This window comes from Oreochromis niloticus, linkage group LG1 (genome assembly GCF_001858045.2).
Source record: "Oreochromis niloticus isolate F11D_XX linkage group LG1, O_niloticus_UMD_NMBU, whole genome shotgun sequence".
Classification (NCBI taxonomy): domain Eukaryota; kingdom Metazoa; phylum Chordata; class Actinopteri; order Cichliformes; family Cichlidae; genus Oreochromis; species Oreochromis niloticus.
In genome coordinates, this window is record NC_031965.2 from 11,185,384 (window position 1) to 11,209,162 (window position 23,779).

Below are 23,779 nucleotides of genomic sequence, written 5' to 3' on the forward strand. Positions count from 1 at the left end.
TCAGTGTTATTTTAAGTCTTAACTCTTCATTTGAAACGTATAAAAGAACCTGGGGAACACCTGTCACACAGCAGACTAGTGATACAGTGAAAAACAAAGGAGATGCATGTCATCTAATCGTCCCATTCACATTACAGTTAACACCCACAAGTGATGTGATCGTTCCAGTTTATCAAATTAAATGACACGTAACTTCATTCAGTCAACAGTCTGTGCTTGCAACATTACCTTTTTTCATAAATATCATGAAAAATGATTCAAACAGTCACATACATCTGAAATCATGTGGACCTGTACTAAGAGAAAGTGCATAGTGGTAACTAGTTTTATCCTTTGAAATGAGGTTAAATAAGAAGAATACATCTGGTTCAGTCCAGTTTTTGTCAGTCACAGTATGGTGAGATGTGCAAGCTACACCCATAACGTGCCTGACGTCTTCATTATCAGTCTTTTTTCAAGTAATTAATGTGTTGAATTATCGCTCAGCTACTAAAAAAATGATCAGTGCCACAAACAGCAGATTCAACAGTAATCTACTCACTATTTCAGGATCGCCTTACACTGAGGCGTCACCAGGTTAAAGATGAAATGTTGGTGAGAGGGACAGGTCCTGGGAGACAATCGTAATCTAAAGTAAAAACCTACATTATATTTAGAAAAAAATAGACAGTCTGTTTGCATAGTCTGGAAGTGATCACTGATTGGGAACTCGTTCCCTAGTGGGAAGGTCCATAAGGAGCCCGGAGTTGGGTTGTTGTCGCACCTTTGCGCGGTGCAGCTGGTGCGGGGGTTGGTCTGTTCTGGGCTCTAAGCAGGTCCTGGATCTGTGCAGAAGGGCATCGTCGACTCTGAGGCGGGAGGAGAGCAAACAGCAGCCAGTCTGACGGCTCACAGCGGACAGCGGTGGTTATCTAGATGAGGAGAAAGCAGCCTGGTTAGTGGACTCTGACACCAGAAATGTGCCGTTATTTATCAGTCTTTACACCTGCTCCCACATACAGCAGTACTGCACAGCATTAATCAGTACTGTTCCTGCGAAACAGAATTAACAAAATACAAAATATCATAAAATAATACAGTATAATAATCATAACTTAATAATATTACTGATATTTTTTGTTTATTTCTGCAAATTCCACTTAGAATTATTCAGATTATACTTTTTTAGCCTTTATTTTTGTTTGTAATAGTAGACAGAACAGCAGGGATAGAGCAACAGGGAATAACAGGTCGGGCTAAACCCAGTCTTCTGCAGTGTGGTTGCATATTTAACCAGGTGACCCATAGCAGCACCCACATTACACAGTTTAACATTATTTAAATCACTGATGATGCCACGGACACCACGTTGCTTACCTTTCTCTCAGGGGTAGATTTGGGTTACCAAGGAAAGACAGCTGCTGCTCCAGACTGCACACACGGAAGGCCAAGTAGCACGATGACAAGATGAGGAGAATAATACTGAAGACAGAAGAAAAGATGCACGCGTTGGTCTAATTAAAAGTGTATGTCATCTTTGCTGATAGTAATGACTCTTGTAATAAAGTATGAGGGCTGTAATGCCTTTTGATGAACACTGGGTGGTGGCGTTTGGCTACACTGTCCTGCAACAACTCAGCCTAAAGAAGAGTAAGAAATGATTCTGTAACAAATCAAAGTTTTCAATGTGTTTTCTTTCTTTTTATGCAGCCACAGTCATTCATATACAATAATAATAATAATAATAAAATGAAATGTTGGGACTTTTATATAACATAACTTAGCTGTAGTTTTAAAATATACTCTGCATTATTACATAGTGATAATAACGTGATGATTTACCTATTTATCTACTTCTGAATAAGTCTGTTATATCTCAGAGAGATTAGTCTCTTCCCCTTATTCAGACAGGGGTCAGGGGTCAGCAACATGACAAACAGCTAGCAGACTGACCGATTGCCTTCTGGATTTTCTCCCAGGTGGAGAAAAGAGCACCTAAATTTAAATGATTTATTTATATAAGAGACAAATCTTAGAAAAGTTTCATGGGAGGGAACTTGTTGTGTGGGAAAAATACAAAATAAAAAGTGTTTTATCAGCTCTGACCCCCTGTGTTCACTATGAGTCAATCACCCACTATTTATATTTCTGCATTAGTGTGTGTGTGTGTGTAGCTGTGAGTCAGCTCCTGGAGGAGATGAAGGTGGTGTTGTTGGTGTCTGTATGTTCCTCAGTATACTCACAGCAGGGTGAAGAACTTGAGCAGCTGGTACTCCATCTGGCCCAACTCTGCCACTGGCTCAGATAAAAGACCTCTGTCTGTCTGCAGAGCTCGCTCTGTAACACACACACAGTATAACAAAACCATTAATAGTGGTTGACTGTACCACATATTCCCCTTTAAATATTGCTGCCTGTCCACCACTCAAGTGCAATTACAGTGCTTTCATATATTCCCTGAAAAGGATATCCAGAGTTGAGGAGTCATAAATAAATACTCTAATTCTGTTTCTACCTTTTTCTTCATTCACTGTAAACAGTGCAAACAGTCTGCGTCATACAGAACCACAGCCTCCATACTGCTCTGTTATTATTACATGGTGCCTGACATGTGCATTCTTCTTTTTTACACTAGTGTGTGTTTTTGTGGTGAGATAAAGCAATTGTAATACAGGTGTCGACTTAGTCAAAGGAGCCAGTTGAGGTGGTTCGGGCATCTGATAAGGATGCCTCCTGGGTGCCTCCTGGGTGAGGTGTTCCGGTCATGTCCCACCGGGAGGAGGCCCCGGGGCAGACCCAGAACACGCTGGAGAGATTATATCTCTCGGCTGGCCTGGGAACGCCTTGGTGTTCCCCCGGATAAGCTGGAGGAGGTGGCTGGGGAGAGGGAGGTCTGGGCTTCTCTGCTTAGGCTGCTGCCCCCGCGACCCGGCCTCGGATAAAGTGGATGAAGATGGATGGATGGATGGATGGTGTTGACTTACATCCCAGCTTTCCACTCCACAGGCGAGCTGTGACAATAACGTACACAAAAGCTCACGCTGATCTGACATTTAATGGAGAGCGGCATTATTGGAGGAGAGTATGTAGAAACGATATTCAGCAGATAACGTGGAAGCTGTCCTCACACAACTTGGACGGCAGACACTGCTCGTCATAATCTCTACTTAATCTGCACCCGCCCAAAGCTTTTTAATACAAGCCCCTCAAATGATTTAATCTCCATTTGAGGCTTAATGTGTTGTTGCATAAGAGGAACGTTGCAATCCAAAAGCACTCTCCCAATGCCCCCCCTCTCTCACTCACATGTTCTGTCTGCACAGCATTCAACTAACAATAAAAATGTTAAACAGCAAATAAGTGTTGCTCAAAAAACCCCACAACAATTTAATAAGAGTATAGCATCAATTTAATTGAACTTCTGGGATATTTATTGATTTTTTCCCTACTCATCGTTTCTGACTGTTTTTTCACTAGTTTTGCATTTGGCAAACATGGCAACATGTAACATGGTTCAGGATGACTGACTGGTCTGGAGAGGCATATCCATAGAGGGACACACAGACTTCTACAGGCCAGGCAACGGCGACCTGACTGCCATTAGGTATCGGATGAAATCCCACTTTCAGACCCTACGCTGGTGCAGTGGGTCCTGGGTTCCTCCTGGTACACGATAATGCCGGCCTCATTTGGCAAGAGGATGAAAGAATTGACAGCACTGACTGGCCCCCACTCTTGCTTCACCTAAATCCAATAAAACACCTCTGGGGCATTATGTTTCAGTCCAGGTTGCACCTCAGACTGTCCAGGAACTCAGTGATGCCCGGGTCCAGGTCCAAGATCAATTTCAACATTTTTTCCACTTTGAGTTTTGGGTTATATTTGAATTCATCCCTCTGTAGGCTGATCATTTTTATGCCCAACAAACAATGTGGCATCCAGTCCATCTTTATAGATATCCAGCATGAAGATTCTTTTTCCCATTGAGATCTGATATGTTTTCAAAGTGTTGCTTTCATTTTTCTGAGCAGTGTCTATTAATGTTGAATTGATTAGTCTTCTTCTACTAAATCAATGACATTTAGAAAACACATAGTAACAACATGTTTTCAGTCTCTCCAAATTTAATTTACCTCATACTAAAAATGGCTTCTTCTTACCCATAAACCTCACAGATTAACACCTCCTTACAGCTTAAAATTTTTATACACCCCCCAAAATTCAAATGTTTAAAATAAAGATACAATACAATACTCTTAGAGGACATAATGGAGACACTTTATTCCACTGCCCTGCTGGCAGTAGATTTTCTTTCCATGCTGCACTCCTGTGAAAATCTGTAGCTTTACCACTGGGACATGTTATACAGACAAATAATATTATAATTTTTAAACGGAGACTGAAAACCTGATTGTGAGATTACTTCCCTTTTGTTGTGTCATAAAACTCAATTAGTCAAAAGTCACAAGACCCTGGGATTACGTGGCCTTGCGTGAAGCCTTGACCTTTGTATCTATGATGTAACACTGCATCATTATCTAGTTTTATCACCTTCGAGTTGCTGCTCTGATTTGAAGGGTGTGTCTGTGGCACTCAGGCTGCTGGTTGAGTTCCCCAGGAGGTCGGGGAGGGAGGAGGACACAGACACGACCGAGGGTTTCCTTCTCCACTTTAACACTGATGGGAATTCATCAACCACTGGGAACTCGTCTGGAGCTGGGAAGTCATCCTGTGGCACAGGAGGAAGAGAACAACAGATCAACACATGAGCTGTCAGCACACGTCTGGTTTTAGTCTAAATAAATGGTTATTATATTAGTAATATAGTAAAGCCTCTTTGAAAGTAAAAAGCCTTAAATTAGATCAAAGCCTGTAAGGTTGCAAGGAAAAAAATCTGGGTGTAAATAATTTTGTTTTGGTAATAATGCAGGTATAAACTTTTAAAAGCTCTTGGATGTTTCACTTTTGCCATAGTATGATGACATGATAAAAAAACACCCTGTTTCCATGATTATTATCAGTCCAGGCTAGAGTATGATCAAGGACAAGTACGTTAACAGAACTTAATTATTCCTTCATACAAAAGCTGTTCTGTCGCAGTGTAACCTGTGGTGTGTGTGTGTGTTCATGCACACAAACACACAAGGTGACTTCAGAGAGCTCTTTGATAGCATCTTGCAGACTCGGGGATAATGCACTGTGAGGCTGCAGCTGCAACAAAATGATCTATTGATCCTGTCTGTGTAGGAAGGTTAGTCAGCCCTCTGATCAGTGTTTCAAGCTACTTCAGGGGTACACTTGCTTTAATTTTTACAGTTTTACGATTTTTAACAGGTTTTGGGGGTTTTTTTTTCAAAAAGTGGTGACATGTCCTCACTGACCAGGGATAAGGTTGGCTCCTCCATGAACTGCTTCAAGCTCAGACTCTTCCCATTGACCTGAAGAGGAAAAGCAGATCACTTCTGTAACTAACATGTACACCACGACAAATTAAATTAGCAGTGTAGATCTATATGTGTGTGTGTGTCCTCCGTCTGTCACCTGCAGGTGTGTGCAGATCCTGCGGAGGACGTCATATACACTGTCTCTTGATAGCAGAGACACAAATACATACTGAGAACATAAAAAAGAGAAAGGGAAATAAACATTCAGTTAACTTTATCAATATAATTTTTACTGTGCAGTAAACACCTGAGAACAACACAAGAGATTATTTGTGTTTCACATTTCCCCCTGCTTCCACCATAATACTAATGCTTATGATGTTAGTCCACATGCAGTACATTTATGGCTGCAGACAAGCATATAAATATTTATATTCTGATTATAAAGAATGTAAAAAATCTGTTAAAAGTCACCTGGACCACCAACACATAGAGACAGATTATTTTTCTAATCCCATTTTGGCTCACGTACCAATATTCCTTTGACCTGGATGGAAATTTGAATCATTGTGCGTGCGTGCGTTATCAGTCGCTTTTACCGACTTAAGATGATAAACAGTCCCGACTAATTATGTTATGTCTGTCACATGCTTCAACAGAGGTGTGTCTTTGATTTAACTCCTTAAATCAGATGACGCTATACAGTAACGTGCTGTCCGGTGAGTCACATTATGGGATGTAAATATAAAAAACGATTCATCTTCTCAGGTCATTTAGTTGGTAGGAATGGATTTTAGCACACTATTTGATCAGCTGAGTTAGTGTAAGGAGAAATAAAGAAGGAATGAAAGAAACTGAAGGTAAAGACAGAGGTTGTATATCCTGGGAGGAAGCTTTTTACAGTGGGAAGATCTATTGTTAGGACTATTTAATGAATACTTCTGTGATTTGGTGCATTATATAGGTCGTATAATGATAGAATAGATTTAAGCTTTTTGATTCTCATAATGCTGAGGAAGCTGCTCTTTTATGTATATGTGTGCGGACATATGTCTGCTCCAATTAGAAAGAATATTCAGTAAAATATTTCCTTGTAAAATAAACAAACAAACCAAATATGCCTCTATCTTTATCTATTTAGGTTTACAGCAGAACATTTTAAAACATGACAACAATGGAAACAATGATCTCAGTTCTATCTTGTCAGCTGACAATATTTCTAACCTTGATATGTGGTTTATATGTAACGCAGCATAGTTAATGTTTGACCACATTACTCTATAAATATAGGGCAACATGATAGAGTTCAGTTGTAAATTACTAGAGTGCTGCCACTTTTGTGGCTTTTGATGAATCACAACTTTAAATTTGTGCGTTCACCATTTTTTTGTTATCATTCCTTCGAGTGAGCAAATCGTGCTTTTAAAAATGAGTTAATTTGCCCCTCTTCTCTCCCTCAGCACAATGCACGGTGCACACAAATAATTAATTTGGTGGAACAATTCATTAAAACATTTTTCACCCTCTGGGCCACACTGACTTCGGTGTGTTTATAGGTCTTTTTTTTTTGCGCAGTACTAATTGGCAGTTGAAGATGAATTACCCAGATTTAACTAGATGCTAATGTAGCTATTATTATTCACGCATTGTTGGGGCCAGGGCGAGAGCTGAAAGGTGCAAATTGTCCTTGAAAGCACCACCTGATGAGAGGTTAAATCTGGTGTGACAGGAAGTTAAGAGGCTCATCTTAACATTGCTGTAATGGTGGAAAAACCTTTCGCTCTCTTGTGTTAGCAAGCTGCGACTTCACTCTGCTTCTAACTATAGCGCCGTTCTATTTTTTTCCATCTCAGCTTCAGTGGAAAAAACGCCCTTGCTGAGCTAATCAGCATGAGCATTTCAGTTTATGGTGACTGTAATGTTTACCTTCTGGCCGGTGTCTGTGGTGATAGCCAAGCCATTGGGTACGAGGCCTGCTGTTTTGTGCTTCTTCACCAGCCTCACAGAAACCACAGGGATGGCCACCTAAGGAAAAAAATGAAAAAGTTGATTTTTAAAGCAGGGTGATGAGAAAATAACACCCTTGTGATTTCAGTAGATGGTACCAGGGAAGGTAGAGCTAATATCCATCGAGGAAAAGCCCTCGGAGAAAGCTCAAAGTGGACATGAAGCGTGTCTTATTTCAGTCAGAATGTGAGGAATGCAGTCTGAATAAGTAGCTTATTGTCACTGAAATGTTAGGAGAGGTTTGGTTTCAAGGAAATGAAGGAAAAGGTACACTGCACAACATCAAAGAGAAAATAACATAGCTGGTTTAGGTTAAAGGTTCAGTAAGTCTAACTGGCCCTCGTATATAAATTCACCGCACATACAGACAGACAGAGGCATTTTATACGTGGAAGACTGTGAAACCTCACCTCAGCCTGTAAGCCTGACTGACTTTCAGACAAATAATTTGTCCAATCAGTTTGTAAGTTTTTCAGATTCGCTTGTCAGACTCTGACAGGGAGTAACCCGGTTCAAGTTTCTCAGTCGGTTGAAATTTATTAAGCTGTCTGCCAGTCATTCGTACCTTGATGTCCTTGCCGAAGAGGTTGGCATAGAAACACAGCCAGTTTCTGGAAATGTATAGCCGGCCTTGTAGGAGGATATCTCTAAGAAGAGCGCAGGAGTACACTGAGGATAGAAGAGACAAAAGCACTTCTAACAACAGTAAACTTGATGAAGAAAACCTTAAAAAGCTTAGTAAAAAAAAATAATTCTACTAAAAGCATTTTTACTTAAAAACCTGAAAAGTAAAGTACACGCCCTCTGCATGCACATTAATGTCTGCCAACAAAAACACAATGCAAAAAAAAGAAGCTCCATTTATTTCTCACTATCGAGTTTCAGTAGAGGGAGCTATGAATGAAAGAACGGGGGAGTGACTTCTGATGCAGCTCTAGTTTGTGAGGTGACGGATGGGTGAAGCTGCAGCTCTGGTCAGGACTGAGCAGAGGCGTGTGAAGCCACCGAGGCTACGCCGGTCAGCAAATCCCTTCAAACTGTACATCTACGTCTCGCTAAACATCTTATTTTTTATTTTTACACGATATACAAAAGATTAAAGGTGTGGTTAGGGAGGAGTTGGAGATGTTTAAAGACACCTGAAAAGCCCGAGGTTGAGTTACATAAAAGAAAAGAACAATATAAAATGGATTAAGTTACCTTTTTAATGAATAACATGTAATGACTCATTCGTTGCAACTTCAAGGTCGCCAAACATTTTATTTCTAATTCATTTACGTGATAATTGCCACCAATTAAACTAATCTTTTTCAATCCGATGATTGCTTAACTGACTCACTTCAGTTACAATACATGAGCAGCTAGAGCCAAACAGAGTAAAAAACACAGTACCTTTCATGAGGATCTCATCCTTGGGCACGCACTGGAACAGTTTGTGGTACTGCGAGTTGTACTTGCTGACAGTCTGTGCAGAGGGACAGGGCAGAGTCATGAGCAGCTCCTTGGCGGACCGGCCTGCCTGCACAGCACCGGAACCACCGCCGCCACCGGCCACTCCGGCTCCGCTCGGCGCAGACGCCACCCTCTCCCTCAAAGGACGCGAGTTCTGCACCAGGCTCAGCACGTTGGCACCATACTCACACACACACTCGCGAACATCCAAGGCCTGGAGCAAGCTGCTGCAAGACACACACTGTTCCCCTGTCGTCGGTCAGTACTGTGACAGAGGACTGCCTCTGTGCAACTACCTCTAGTCAACACGTCCTACAAACACACACGTGGCTCTAATGTGCAGACCTACACACACACAACACACACGCGCTGCAGACGCCTCGGTTTTTACAGCCACTGAGCTCTTTCACAACTACAAGGTTGTCTTTCTCTTTCTCAGATACACCTCCAGTGACACTACACTTTACAGCACCCAGCTGACACCCTCCCTCTTCTCCTTTACACACATACACACACTCTGCCCTCATCTATAAAAAAACACTGGTACTCCTCACTACTCTCACTTGAAGTCTGCTCTTTTTCCGCCTTTCCTTTCCTCTTCTCCTCTGTCAGCATCTCGTCTGTAGTGTCAGTCTCTCACACCTAAAATTCTTCCCTTGTTCAAAGAAAAAAAACATCCATTTTCCTCCCCCGAACGCACAACAGAGCTCATTCATTCCCCACCCTCCTCTCTCGCAGCTCAGACTCACTTCCACCTCTAGCTATCTCCAGCACAAGATTAAGTTTCTCTTTTCTTTCTGTCCCGTTGTAGCTCATCTATCTTTCCTTCAACTCGTAGGTGCTCTGTTTGTTATTATCTGCCGCTCCTGTTTTTGTCTTTCTATTAATAGCTCCTGTCGTCAGGACTATGGAGCTTACAGTAGGTTACAGTAATTCAGAGGGCTCAAATGCCACCGTGTGAAAGCTGCAACCATTACTGGGGGATGATTTGTTGACAAATTAGTTCAAATGGTATTATGGGGTTTAGTTTGTGGTGCAGTTGTATTATTTCTACTCACTGATGACAACGTCGCTGTGAATTCTCTTTTAATGGGGCAAGAATCTGGTACAAACTAAAATGAAGGAGTCCAAATGTTTCAGGAATCAATTGATGTGACTAATGACTAAGCACATTTATCTCCTTTCAAATTCAATTTAGCACTACAGAGAAAGAAAATAATGTTTTAAAGGATGTTCCACCTTTATTGAGTATTTAAAGTAAAATACAATTAACTGGACTTGGGTCACAGACACAGTTAGGAGCAAAAAGAAGAGATCAGACTCACCGAGCCCCTGTAACACTTCTTCAAATCTTCATAGGACAGGTCTTCAATCAGCTGAAACCTGTGATAAAACAAAAAAAGTACACTTAGTTAGAAAGACATATGACATAATGACATGCCATCTATCGCCAGCTCGTCTCAATGTGCTGTTTAAAAACATTCGTTTTAAAAAATATAAGAACACTTGAAGACAGACTGACGTCGTCACGTGAGCTAAACAAGGCAAAAATCGTCATCGTGACAAATGGTTGGTTAATCATCAGCATGTGCATAAATGGAGGGAGATGTGGGCTGCCATAAAAAACAACATAAAGATAAACACTGAGCTGTTCAAACACAAAAAGTGGCCATGTCAGGAGATTATCTGTGTCACTCTTTTAATAGTACATGAGCACACACGCACACACACATATAACTGGCATCCAACTTGCCTCAAGAGGAATAGTCAGAGTGTTGCAGCAGATGTCACAGCATGATACTCATATCTTTTACTAAAGCAGACACAACCCCCCCCCCCCCTCCCCCAGCAGATAAAATCCAGTATAATCAGACCTTTAAGGAAAATGTCATTGAAACATACTGCTGTTCCAGTTAAGAGGTTTAAAAGGAGAAGATATGTATACAAGAATAAAGAGTAAAAGGCAGGGTGTTCTCGATGGTTTCTTTTCTGAGACACTTGCCTTTCTTCCTCTATCTTTCTGAGAGGGCTGGGTGATTGACAGCGAGCACAGCAAGATGTAACGCGGCGCTGATACGAAAAGAGCGCTGCTGAAGGAGATACTGATAAATCAGGAGCTCTGGCCAAACTAAATTGAAGCTTCGCGTGCACTGTGACGAATTATCACACTCCGTGGAAGCCACTTCTCGCACTGTGTGAGAGCGAGAGGCTTCAAACGAAGGGCAGAAAGTGAACCTTGGTATATTCCATCATACAGAGCCCAAGTCTGTCGCATCTGTAAAACACATCAGCTAGTCCTCTCAAAGTCATTGCTCTCACATTACGAGTAAAAACATACTGTTAAAATATGAAGAAGCCTCCAAGTGTCAGATAAACTATTAGTCAAGCTTATTTTTACACAAATACAGTACAAATCCATCATTTTCAGGCTGATCACAAAATATTTATAGATGTCACTGTATTTATAACTGTATTTTAACTACTTTTACCAACAGCCTTATTTACCTTTTTTACGTACATTTACTCAGTACATGGATCAACATGACTAGATGTTCCATAATCTTCATATTTTTAAGATAACGTTGCCATTGATCTGATCAATATTACCAAAAGTATCATGGTGTTTAATAAGTTAATACTTTCATGATACCTATTTTTTCTTTGTCCTTTTTTTACACATCTACTATCACAAGCCCACCATGCTTTTTGCAAGCACTATATAATATTTCATGAAAATCTACTTCTCAACACAACTTCTTCAGCATCACATTTTGTATTCTCCTTGAAAAGCATCCTTTACTTTATAGAATGAGATGCTATTATGTAAAATCCCCCCTCTCTGTTGCCCTTGTCAGTGTCCCGTCTCTCCCCCAGAGGAGAGATGCTCCTCTGGGTAAGAAGATAGCATGACCTCTGTCCCTAAACAACTCTCTCTGACTCTGGTAGTTTTTTCCATGCAGCTCTTTGTCACCGTGGAGATGAGAATGACAAAGTCTGACCGCCGGGGTGCGTGTCACGATGACGCCAAGATAATTACATCACAGTTCAATTTAAGGTTAAACAGCTTTATTTAAAAATCACCAGCATCAGAAAAAATATTGGATAAAACTGAAAAATGCAGTACTAAATATTATATTATGTACTCTAAGTAATGTGAGAAAAGCCATGAAACCACGAGAAATCGATCTGATTATCAGTATGATTCAATATTTGCTAAAATGACGATTTAAAGATGTTTCTCACGTGACTTTTTTAAAAACAATATTGTAATACAATATAATGTCATTATAGCTAAGGTGTATGTCAAAGCTGAAGCTAGCGGTTACCACTTTAAATGTTAGAGAGTGAGACTTTTAAAAAGCAGTAAAATAGTTTTGGGAAAGAGCAGGAGATTTAAAAAAAGACAGAAAGACGCCTCTAAAATAATGCTAAAGGACCAAAGTGATGACTCCTTTGCTCAAATGTAAGGTGGTCACATGTTATGTAACTTCAAATTTATAAAAACACCTACAGGGGTTTGAAAAACTCAAAGTCCACTCGACACACATGACATGATCTTGCTCAGTGGACAGATTGCTCAGTTGTCTTGGAGACAGATATGCTGACATGTGAGCTCAGTAATCGTTTGCATCTATAGCACCTTTCTTCAGTGTTTGCTTAAAGTTCTGAGTAAGAAGTGCAAACCTGAAAAAGCTCCATCTCTGTGACAACTGAGCCAACTCAAGAGGATAAATTATAGTTGTTGAAAAGATGAATCCTATATATCCAAGAAGGCTTAAAGTATAAAAGAGCAGAGGGTCTGATAAATGCTATGTCAGCCTACTGGCTGTGTGACTTTGTGTGTGTGAGCTTGTCACTGTTGTTTACAGAAGAGCAAAGCTGTTCCAGCACTGCCAGGTCTCCTGCTGGTACTCCTGTACTCCTCACAGACCTTAAAGTGATATATCTGTTGTATTAGGGTCTACCTTACAATATAAAGCGCCTTGAGGTGACTGTTGTTGTGATTTGGCGCTGTATCAATAAAACTGAATTGAATACCAGCCAGCTTATATTATGTGTCAGCTTTAAAACAAAACAAAACATTGACATCATCCAATCATGTGCATAGACTGTATGAAAGGTTGCTTCCTGACCCAAATAATTGTTGATGATTGCCATGTCGATGACAGCCAGAGAGGATAGACTTCACTGGTTTCAAAATGAATTTTAGATTGTATAGAAGAATATTAGTATATTCCCCTGTGGTTGAATCCCTCAGTAAATATTTTTCTGATAGCATTATGGTCTCAAGTGTTATTTAGAACAGATCTTTTTTATTATTATTATTATTCTGTGTCCAATCCATCTCTTGACTCCAAAAGCTAAGCTTCAGCTATGGCTGAAATCTCTAAGCTGAGGCTCGAAAACAGCAGTCTGTGACACCCATCTTTTGTATACAGTCTTTGACAATGAATCCAAGTAGCCAGACTGTCTCTTTACAATCTGTATTTTAAATGTAATGATTTTATACTAAGATATTGTGCTCTATTGTAGTATCTACTTGTATTGTGAGGTACATTAACTTACAAAATGTTACATGCTGTGAATTTTATAAGAAATAAATGACCCAAAATATGTGAAAATTAAGTGTCATTAATACAAACGTAGAGACCAAAATAAATAATAAGTAAACCATAACCAAGCTAAATAAGAGCCATAATTTGGCCATTAGATGAGCAAACTAACCTCTGTTCAACCTTTCAAATGTTTCATTATTTAATGTAGCTTGCACTAGATGCGAAATTCACAGTTTTCCTCATTAAGCCCCCTCCCCCTCCAGGCACCTCATCATCTTGTGACCACATTATGAACAACAGTGCATGTGTGCTGCTCTGCCTCCCTGCCTGCTGGTTCCCGCCTATAAATAGGCTACACAGTGGCTCTGCACTCTCAGGTGGAGAGAAGAGAGTGATTATTAAAACACAGGCGGGTCTGTGGGGACTAGTAGGCTCTCTAGTATTCTATCTCCATCTGTCTCCCTCTCACTCTCTCTTTTCCACCAGATCCAGCTTTTAATCAATACTGCAGGTGCATTTGGGCAAAAATCGGGACAAAAGTGCTTCGGGCATTCCCACGTGACTGCAGGATAGCTGTGAATGTGGTTTGTGTTGAGATAAAGCATTTTTTTACAGTACAAACAAGGTCATGTTGGAATGATACAGATATGGACAGGTCCACTAAAGTTTCGCTTTGTATTTATTTTGGGCATTGTTCAGAGGGTTTGAAATGCACAGGCTCGGGAGGAAATCATCAAATGTTCCATGTGAGCCAAATACAGGAAAAGCCAACAGTAATAACAGCAGCAAAATGTGTTGGTTTTGTCCTGAACACAACTTATACTGAGCAGCAACAACTTTCTCATAGAGCAGGGGTAGAAGATCCCGACCATCACTTCTGAAGTTTTGAAATAAAAACAAAGTAAAATGCTGCCTGTGGCACGTGGGTTCGTGTGTGTATATGCATGCACTAGACTGTCACAGTGCCCTTGGCTGCGAGGCAAAATGGTGAAACTAATTACAAGCTCAAAGAATCCTAAATTGAATCCTAAAATTAGAAGGCGAACACCTCCCATCGGTGGCCAGTGTGGCAGTGGACTCGCAGTCAATAATTTAGCTGGAGGAGTGGAAACTGGGACTGGGAGCACTGAGAGAATACGTCTCTAAATGACACGTGTCCACGAGACGAGACAGGAATGATCGGGAGTTTAAAATCAAAGTGAACGCGTGAAATGTTTTGTCTGCGTTTCCTGAGAAAATCTGAGTTCATTTGAAATATTTCACACAGAAATCAGTGGAGCACAATAGAATCAATAAGAATTCTCACTGCTTTACAATAGTGCAGTAAATGTAAGACATTTAATAAAAAAAACTAATCCTTTGCTTTCAATTGAATCCTGTTTTGCTTTTGCTTATTTTAACTGAAATAGAAAAACTACTGGTGTAGCAATTACTGAAATACCTAAAAATATATATCTGTATGAGCTGCATAAGCATCCAAACAAATGATTCTGTACAATAAAAGAGGTTAGATAGGTAAATATCTACTAATTCTTGGTATTTTAGCCCCTTTGATCGCTTGGTTTTACAGAATGCTCAATTTATCCTTCTTTAGTTACATTAAATTATTATTAACTTTTAATCAACTTACAGTGATAAACACCAGGTTATGTCTAGCACCATGACACAGTGGAACATTTAACAGTTCGGAGCTAGGCGCTAAACGGAAGTTAAAGTTGAGACCAAAAGAGCTGCTGGACTAACAACAAACTAACAACAACAACAAAAAGTAGCCTAAAATCATGCTTTATCAACTGTTTGATTCTTTATGGGATCGTGTTTTACTAAAATAATATCATGTTGTATTAAATAAGTCTCAAAGTCAGCGACTGAGCTCATGAACTCATTAGTATCTACTGAGGTATTAATTGAAGTGGGAATTCAGGTCATTTCCTCATACATTCCTATAAATTCTGAGAAGTCAGAGGCTCTTCTGCACTGGATTTAATTTTAGAGCCACGGCGTAAGTCTGTCTTTTATAAACAGTCTGTAAATATTTGCATGCTGGAACAGAGCCGCATTGAAGTGAGCTACACACAGGAAGTGAATCAAATATAGACACACCGCTCATTGAGGTGCTACAAGTTGAAGCTAAGTGTTCAAGTCCCTGAGTCTACTGACACACCGTGCCTCAGGGCTAAATCCCATCCCAGAGCAGATTCCCCCACGATTACACTGCTCCTGCCTTCAATCCTTCTTATATAACACACCAACACACACATGCAGTATATCTGCAGATGCGCGCACACACATGTCCATATGAATACTCACACAAAAGGCATGATGCATTAGATTAAAGCACTTTATTACGAGCATAACTATAGAATTCCTCCGAAAAAAATATATCTTCTTAAACACCCTAAAGGGGGAAAAGAAAAAACATCCTGTCTGCAGTCTCTTTATCCGTATGTGTGCGTGTTTGACCATTGTTTGACATCAAATACAGCTGAAATAAAAGCACAAAATAAGTGCTGTGAAAATAAATCTCCTAGGGCTGACACCCGTGACCATGCACAGGATACAGATGGTGTGTGGGATGAAAAAAAAACATGGAAAGAGTGCGGCGGAGCAGCGTGTGTCTGTGTGTGCAAGGTTTGCCTGAAGTGGCCGTGTGTGTCGTCGTCCTTGGAGGGGTCCAGGTCCTGCGTTGAAAGCAGGCCTATTTCTTCGCTCTGCTCCTGCTGCTCAGTCATGCTCCTGGCCCTGGATACACAAACACACGGCTCTGTGTTAACAGCGGGTAACCTCTCTGCTCGATCTCCATGTAGACGTGTAAAAAAAATGGTTTGTTTTTGCCTCCGGGTTTGACTTTAAAGAGAGCTATTCCCAAAAACTTTATGGGCCAAACAAGTGGACTCTGTCTTCAAAATAAACACAGAGGTGATGCAACCTTCAAAGTCCGACTCAGCTCACTGGCACTACATTAAAAATATCTACTTAGCGAAATAAATCTGTGTGCTTGTGCTTGTGTAAACTGGGTCAGTTTGTACCCTCTCCCAGATGTCTACAATGAAGCAGAGCACCCCAGAGGTTGTGCAGATGGCTGACCTGATCTGCTGTTGTGAGCTGACTCAAACATTTTTTAAAATACACTTTATACACTTTTCAGCGCCACGTGCAACATGAAATAAATTTTTCTCGAATGAGAAAAGGAGAAGAAGAAGCCATGAATATGACCATTGCTTGTGCGTGAGCTGCTCAGAACAATATCTCCTCGCAGGCTGTGATTGACAACAAGCCGGGCAAAGTGTGATTCACACCAGGCTCGGTAAAGCGTGGATTCAGCAGAAACGCTGAGAGAACCAAATCTCAGCTCAGTGTTTACCGTGATGGATAATGAGGCTCGAGTCATTTTAACGGCTCGTTGACGTTGGTGTGCACGCAGTTCAGAATAGATGGCAGCAAATGGCTTCAAACAATCAGACACGCCTCGCAATCTCCATCTATAATGAGGCTCCAAAGGAAAACGAATATAGATGATTCATCAGACCACTTAAAATAAACTAGAAAAACTTCATTCGTCACAGCATTTTAAGATGAATAAGTACCCTTAACTAACGCGACCTGTAATATTTTATTTGATGCTGCGTGGTATTTAACACAACTGTTCATACAAAGAGAACTTTTTAGTAAATTGTCAGTGCTGATCAATTTTCAGTTCATTTTTAAATTTTTTATGCTGACCTGCATGTGTAATCTTTTTAGTTACAATTTCAACTTTACATCTGTTGCACTTATCTGGTTGACTTCACCTGTCTAACTGCAAACAGCTATTAAATATTTCCCTAACTTTTTCAAACTAAGGACTTTCAAGTGGTTGACAGTTTGATTTGTTAATCAGTGTTTTTTGTCAAGCAGTGGCTGTACAATTTAGTAGTTAAGAAAGTCACCTAACAATCAAGATGCAACCCCCCAAAGGCTTTGTGTCAGGAAGGGCCTCTGGCATAAAAATCTGCTAAATCAATCATGTGCAGCTTCTTGCTGTTGTGAGGCCATGTGACTAAGGGTGCAGCTTAAAGTAGCATCTAATAGCTTTTATCTAGTCCAAGGGTTTATCCAGTACTTTAAATAGGTGTTAACAAAACAGTGCATCAACAGTATAACAGTCCTTAGCAGTTAGCAGTTCTGACTGTGATTATCTCTGACGTTCAGCTAACCATTACTTCCATGGACACTATAAAACATGGACGTGGCTTCGAGGTCTGACAAATTAATAAAACGCATTAGTGCCTTTAACCTACATTTTATCTGAAGACCACCAGATGGCGATAGGTGTGGTTGCAAAAAGACTTGCGGACCCATAGAAGTGTACAGGAAAACAGCTTTCTGATTTGACCTCTGTAAACACTTTCCTGCTGAGTTAATGGGCTCAGTCACGCATTCTGGATCACATTGAATGAAAAATTATGTCTGGTTAGTGAAAACCTGGTCGTACAGTGGGAGAATTCACAACCCACTGAGCAGGCGGTTTCATAGTCTGCGCATCTCGTCAAATGTATTTTTCTGTGAAAACCTTCTTACAGCTCCAGCGCGGGACTTCAGAAACCAATGGATGGCTTCATGGTAGCTACGTCAGCTTTTCTAGTGTCTAACGTACTTGTGTGAATGCTGAAAGGCATTCACACAATAGTTTGTCTCCTAACATTTGTCTACTTTTAGCTGACACCGCTTATTTGTTGATCCTTTCCATGAAGTCAATGGTCTACTTTTAGCTTCCGATTTTACCTTTTAGTTACTTTTAAAGATTTTAGCTTTTATTTATTATATACATTTTATCCTTTACATTTGACTTTTTTCCAGTTTGTGCATATTTCTATCTCTGACCAGCATAATTGTGGAATCATCATTTTTTATATACCTTTATATATGTGTTTGTCTAAATGGGTGTGTATGTATGTACCTATTTTATACACCCATTGTATAATTTGAAATTTCACTACTGCCTTGTTCTCATTCCCCCCGATTGAATAAAGATCTCTGTAACTATATCTCACTCATTTTTGATTGCAGTTTGCTTTGTCTCAAAGTTCAACATCACATTCATTTGAAATGTGTTCACTTCCTTTTTTTCAATTTGGATACATTTTTAAATAAAATTGTAATTCATTTTTGAATTGTCCTAGTAGTCCACAGTCTGACTGGTACTCTTTGGGTACACAAAAAAACTTTTACCCTTGTAGTGTTTGTGCTTTTACCATATAACAGCTTCACCTGAAAAGCTCTAGCCCATCTATTTTGTTTCCTCGCTCACCTGCACATCTTTTTTTTCACACATGCAGACACAAACACATGCCTGCCCTGTGCTATACCTCTGGGAGAGGGGAAGTCTTTACCACCTGCTCTGGTTTAATTACAGGTGCTGATGGATATGGCTCCTGCATGCAGTTTCCAGTATATTATCTCTAATTGGCCAGAAGGCAGAAGTTTTGCGTCAGCCGCTGACCTGTTCAAACAATAGGGGCTGTCTGGTGCTTGAGGTTACATCTGACTTGTTGTCTGTGATCACAGAGGACTAAATGGGAGGTGAAAGGCTGAATACATAAGTATAGGATATGTGGGGTCTTCACTCCGTAAGCAGAGTTTAAAGGATTCAGGAGCAGTTTTTGATCCCAGATGCTGTATTACCGTGAATTTGCATAAAGCTCACTTCTTTTTTTACACTTTTTCCTCTTCAGAATGAACATATAAAGAACTTGAATTAGTGCTTACTTAACAGTGTTTCTTTTAATAATTAAAAAGGGGAAAAGAAACCCTAATGTGTGAGACTTGTGCATTTGCAGAACAGAGGCTTTTTACAAAATATGGGTAAATGTTACTCCAAAGAGATATGGTGGAGTGAAAACCCAAAGAAGTTTAATGCAAAAAGTAAACGTTTCTACATCTTTATTTAATTTTTTTTTATATATTAATTGGCCTACTTTGAAAAGAAATACACACTGTTATTGTTTCCATTCATTTTCATTTGCTGTAGTCTGAAAATCAGCTTGCAAAGAGATAAACTTGACTCAGTGGATACATAGATAAATGGACCCTTTACCTAAGAGCTGCAATTTTTTTCACATTTGCTTAAGTAACATGAGGTAAGACTTTAACTCATTCACAAGCTGTGGGCTTACAGTCTAGACATTGTATGAAAAATCTATAGCAATGCATCATAATGACCAACACAAACAGCCCTGAGATAAACCAACTTTATATCGCTGTGAGTTTGACCGTGAGAATGTTTAGGCCATCTAAAATAGGTTTTATTTAGTCTGAGTGGGTTTCCTGGAAGTAGACGATGAATGCTGCGTCAAAATACACCACAACCTGTGATTTTCTCACAGTCATCTGGCTATATTAGCATGTCTGTCTGGACAATTATTGCGTGCACTGAAACCTCTGATTAAAGTTGGACTGTTCATGTCATCCAGGAGAGCAAACTGAAACAGAATATACCAGGCTGACCAGTTTCTTAAGTAAATAAGAGGTGAGACAGTCATTCATTATGTTGAATTCCATGCTGCTGGAAAAAAGAAGCAGCCTGGTGAGCTCTGTCACAGTATTTCAAGACCGGGAGGATCATTCGAAGCTATCTCATAATGAATCCTTCCTGTTTTTGATGAGAAAGTTCAACACGTAGTCGGTTTATGTGAAGGAACAAGCTGTCAAAGCTCATAATTCATGAGATAATGACAAAGCGAATTTGCTGCTTTTCAGTTTTATATCACGCGGTTCAGATAAGAATCAGTTCATATAAAATGATTTAACAGGCTTCCTATTCTACCCGTGCTCTGCCTCCACAAAGATGGCTGGATGTCCCCATGGAGCCACGAATCAATACATAATTAATACAGAGCTGTCTAAATATTCCAGCAGTAAGTTTTGCATTTTTCTCAACAAAACAGGGTGATGAGTATTTCCATTGCGTTCAGCCTGCTGCTGGAGCTGGCCAGGGAGTTGACGCTGCTGTAACTTGGAGAGAGTTTGTGCCACGATTATGAGGCCAAACAATACATTGCCCATTCATTAAACACACTGAGCCTCAAGCTTAGCTAACAAAGCAGTGTCCCACCTATCATCTTACACCAGTGCTCATAAAGACAATACACACATGTATAAACTAAAGGTTGGGGTCTCTTCTAACCTTTGGCCTTTCTTTAGGCCAACTTTCATTCCTTCTTTTCATTCCCTTTTGTTTCTTGCATGAATGTTTTTCAGTTGAAAGCCATTCTTCTCTTCACCTCTCCTCTTCCATGTCCTTCTTTGTCTCTGGACATTTTTTGCTGTCACAAGACATCCCTCAATCCAATAAACTCTAATCTTGTTAAGGTTGCTCGTCACCGAGGTTGTCCCTGCGCTCTCTCCACCTCTCGCTTCCTCGTAGCCCAGTGCACCAAGGAAAATACCTCCAAATTTCTTTTACAATCTTAAGTCAAGTCCATTTTTGAGGCTACTAAACCAAGAACTTTGTCTCTGGTTAGATGTCTCAGTAATAAACCATCTGGGTTGTTTACAGTGGATCTACAGGAGAAAAGGTTTAATGTGTCTTGAAACGCTGAAGGTGACTTCCTCTTATAGGGACACTGAAGCTGCCAGCAGGAGCTTTCTCTCATGTACAGTAAGTCAGACAAGAGTGTACTCATGAAAAACACTAACCCAAGGGATATTTGTTTGCAGAGCTTTGGTGCATCACATGGCACGGGATAATTATTATTTTGTTTCCTTTTCTTTGTGTCCTTGAATCAGTCCGTCTATGAAACACATATACAGCCTTTGGACTCTGGTCTGCACTGCTTGAGACCAGTCAAAGAAAAAAAACCCTCCCCATTGTGCAAGTACCTCAAAACAGCCTTTGATGACAGAAGTATGTTTTTAAAGAAGTACAACCCTTCAAAAGTCCATCTTACCTAAGACTTAATGGAGCAGAGTGATTAGTTTAATGGGATTAGAGGAGGAAAGGGAAATTAATAGCTTTGTTTAAAGGTTTCTAGTTATTTCTAGTTAGTAGCCCATTTAATAATTTAATGTACGTATGTCGTGGCGAATTGATAGGCCACTAACAACTTTAGTTTTAGTAGTAATAAACATGATGATTATGGGCTTGTAAACACGTTTTGAAAATAACTTGATATTTTACTTATATTTTTAAATTTAAGTGTCTACTTCAAACATGTCTGTATACACATTATATTCGTGAAGTATATCCGCATGTTCAGCGCTTGACTTGGAATAAACGCCGCTTTTTACAGTATTCCCAAAAGCAGCAACGACGTGAAGCTAAACGAGAAAATATCGGAATAACCGGGGCCCTTCAAAATAAAAGCAGAAAGCGTTCAAATTTAGAATGCAAATGGACATGCAGAAGCTATAAGGGGCATAAAAGTATATTTTGGTAAACTCCACTATCAGCAAGTATTCATACAGACCATCGACATCTCTAAATTCCTCAGTAAATCCCTAAAGGCAACACGGGTGCATTTATTTTTTAAAGCATTTCCGGAAGCATTGCTGTTTTTTGTCGCTAGCTTGATATAAATAATGTTTCCTACCTGTAGCTCAGAGGCTGCTGTCGCTTTTATCTCTGTGTTGTTTTCCAGTAGCTCTGCTAAATTCTTCAGGTCTTAGCGGTATTTCTCGTCAAATTCATTTTTTATGTTTTGCTTTTCCACGACAAACTAACAAAAACACCCAGTTTCCCGCCACAATAATTAAAGCTGAAGCAGGGAAATAGGGCTGAGCTGCAGCGTCTTCTCAAGTGAGTCCGAGTGTGGAGAGGTGGGTTGAGCTTACCTATTAGCTAACTGTTTACAGCAGCCGGGGGATTACACGGTGGCTATTTTTTCCCCTCGCAGACGCTCAGAACAGCGCGGCTCGTTCGTTTGCACGTGCAGAGATAACGGAAATTAAAAACATGACGTAAAAGATCAAACTAGTTAGATTTTTTTTGTTTTAATTGGGGGAGGGGTCGTGGCTTTCAGTCTATCTTTTATACGTTAACAACATGTTTCCGTTTCCAGCTGAGGAGTTTGAAAGTGTATAATGTCATTATAAAGCGTTACTCAGAGGCAATGTCTCAGCTCTTAGTTATTGGTCACGTTATCCATGGAATAAAATAAAAAATAATTACATCTCAGAAGTATTTTTAAATAACTTTGTAAAGATTATTCAGCGTATCATTGTATCGTCTGCAAACTGTCAGACTGCTGTTTTAGACTTACATTCATAGTAAACGACCAATAACTGGCATGTAATGGCTGCCTTGTTACATTGCAGATTTTTTGCACTCATATGGAAACAACAAATGTGTCAGCCGGTGCAAAACCATCAAGTGGAAGATTTAAAGGAGAATCGTTTAAGGATGTTTGAAGGGGTTTTGCCGCTGTCCCTCCTCTCTTTATGCACATGTACAAATAGCAAAGGTTCAAGCATCAAGCTGTCCGGGCTCTAAGGTCAAACTGAGACACTTTCCAGAGAGGATGTTGCACTGAGGAGTTTAACTTTTGGAATTGCAGTCCAAACACTGCTACAGAGTTGGGTCGTTTTAAGTTGACAGTGCCGCACAAATAAACCCTGAATCACACATTTTGTGGTTTCAGTAATGACTAATTGGCTTATCATAGACATGTGATACCTTGAACTGCTGACACATTTGTGGTGATCCCTTCATCTTCTCCTCTGCCATTCATGTTTCAAAGCAGAAGCAAAAACACTTAAATAGAACACGGATTTCCTACTGCTGTTTATAACAGTGATCTTTTTTTCTGTTTGTAATGTATACATGGATGGGATGCGTTCTTGAATGTGTAACCATCCTAAAAACACTTCCTGTGTGCTGTTCACTGACCTGGCTCTGCTGGCTGCTATCCTCTGACTGCAGTTACCATGAGGGTGGCGATAGTGGGAGACCGGATAGTATCTGTCCTGGCCTGGGGCCTCGTCGGCTGGCAGGGCCTTAGGGCTGGCTGCGTAGATAGTGCATCCCATGAACACCTCCTAGAAGTCACCTTTAATGTCCTACAGTTAGCGGGTGTGAGTCGTCCTCAAGGTATCCTTCCTCTGAGCGGCCTGTCCTGCCCTGATGCCAGCCAGCTGCTCTGTGGAAAAGCCATTGGCTCAGCACATTGGTAACTTAACCCCTCCTTCCCTCTGAATCTCTCCTCCAGCCTCACTCTCTCCCCCTCTCTCTAGTTCCAGCCCTCCTCCCTCTGCAGAGCTGAGAGTATGGAGGATAATCAGATTTCACATTTACACTCACCAAAATCATCCCCGGCCTAATCACTCTCTGTCACTGATGTTGCATTATGCTATTGCATAGAGTGTACTGTCAGTTCAGGGGCATTAGGGGCAGCTAAAAATATCCCAACTGCCTGATACGAATGG

The 23,779-nt window shown here is 40.3% G+C and overlaps 1 protein-coding gene across 5 annotated transcripts; it reads right to left on the reverse strand.

Moving 5' to 3' along the window:
• Window positions 1–23,685, reverse strand: gramd2aa (GRAM domain containing 2Aa). Of its 5 annotated transcripts, none has more exons than XM_013274740.3 (12): window positions 23,244–23,664; window positions 16,016–16,120; window positions 10,148–10,205; window positions 8,763–9,063; window positions 7,936–8,039; window positions 7,290–7,388; window positions 5,521–5,592; window positions 5,361–5,417; window positions 4,531–4,708; window positions 2,223–2,316; window positions 1,357–1,461; window positions 1–911 (listed from the first exon to the last, which is right to left on the reverse strand). In XM_013274740.3, the coding sequence occupies exons 1-12, from the start codon at window positions 23,381–23,383 to the stop codon at window positions 908–910; spliced, it is 1,317 nt and encodes a 438-aa protein (XP_013130194.1). In that variant the 5' UTR covers window positions 23,384–23,664; the 3' UTR covers window positions 1–907. The 5 variants fall into 5 exon arrangements, with proteins under 5 accessions (XP_013130194.1, XP_005455724.1, XP_019210430.1 ...); XM_005455667.4 differs by having other exon boundaries at window positions 8,763–8,835; window positions 23,244–23,656; XM_019354885.2 differs by lacking the exon at window positions 23,244–23,664 and adding an exon at window positions 22,190–22,322.
• Window positions 23,686–23,779: the final 94 nt, after the last annotated feature.

Coding starts and splice junctions, on each gene's coding strand:
- gramd2aa (XM_013274740.3), bottom strand. CDS start 23,383: ATGGGATGCACTATCTACGCAGCCAGCCCTAAGGCCCTGCCAGCCGAC. Junction 8,040..8,762: donor GGATGAGATCCTCATGAAAG/GTACTGTGTTTT, acceptor TTCTATCCTCAG/TGTACTCCTGCGCTCTTCTT. Junction 1,462..2,222: donor CTCAAGTTCTTCACCCTGCT/GTGAGTATACTG, acceptor TTCTGTCTTCAG/TATTATTCTCCTCATCTTGT.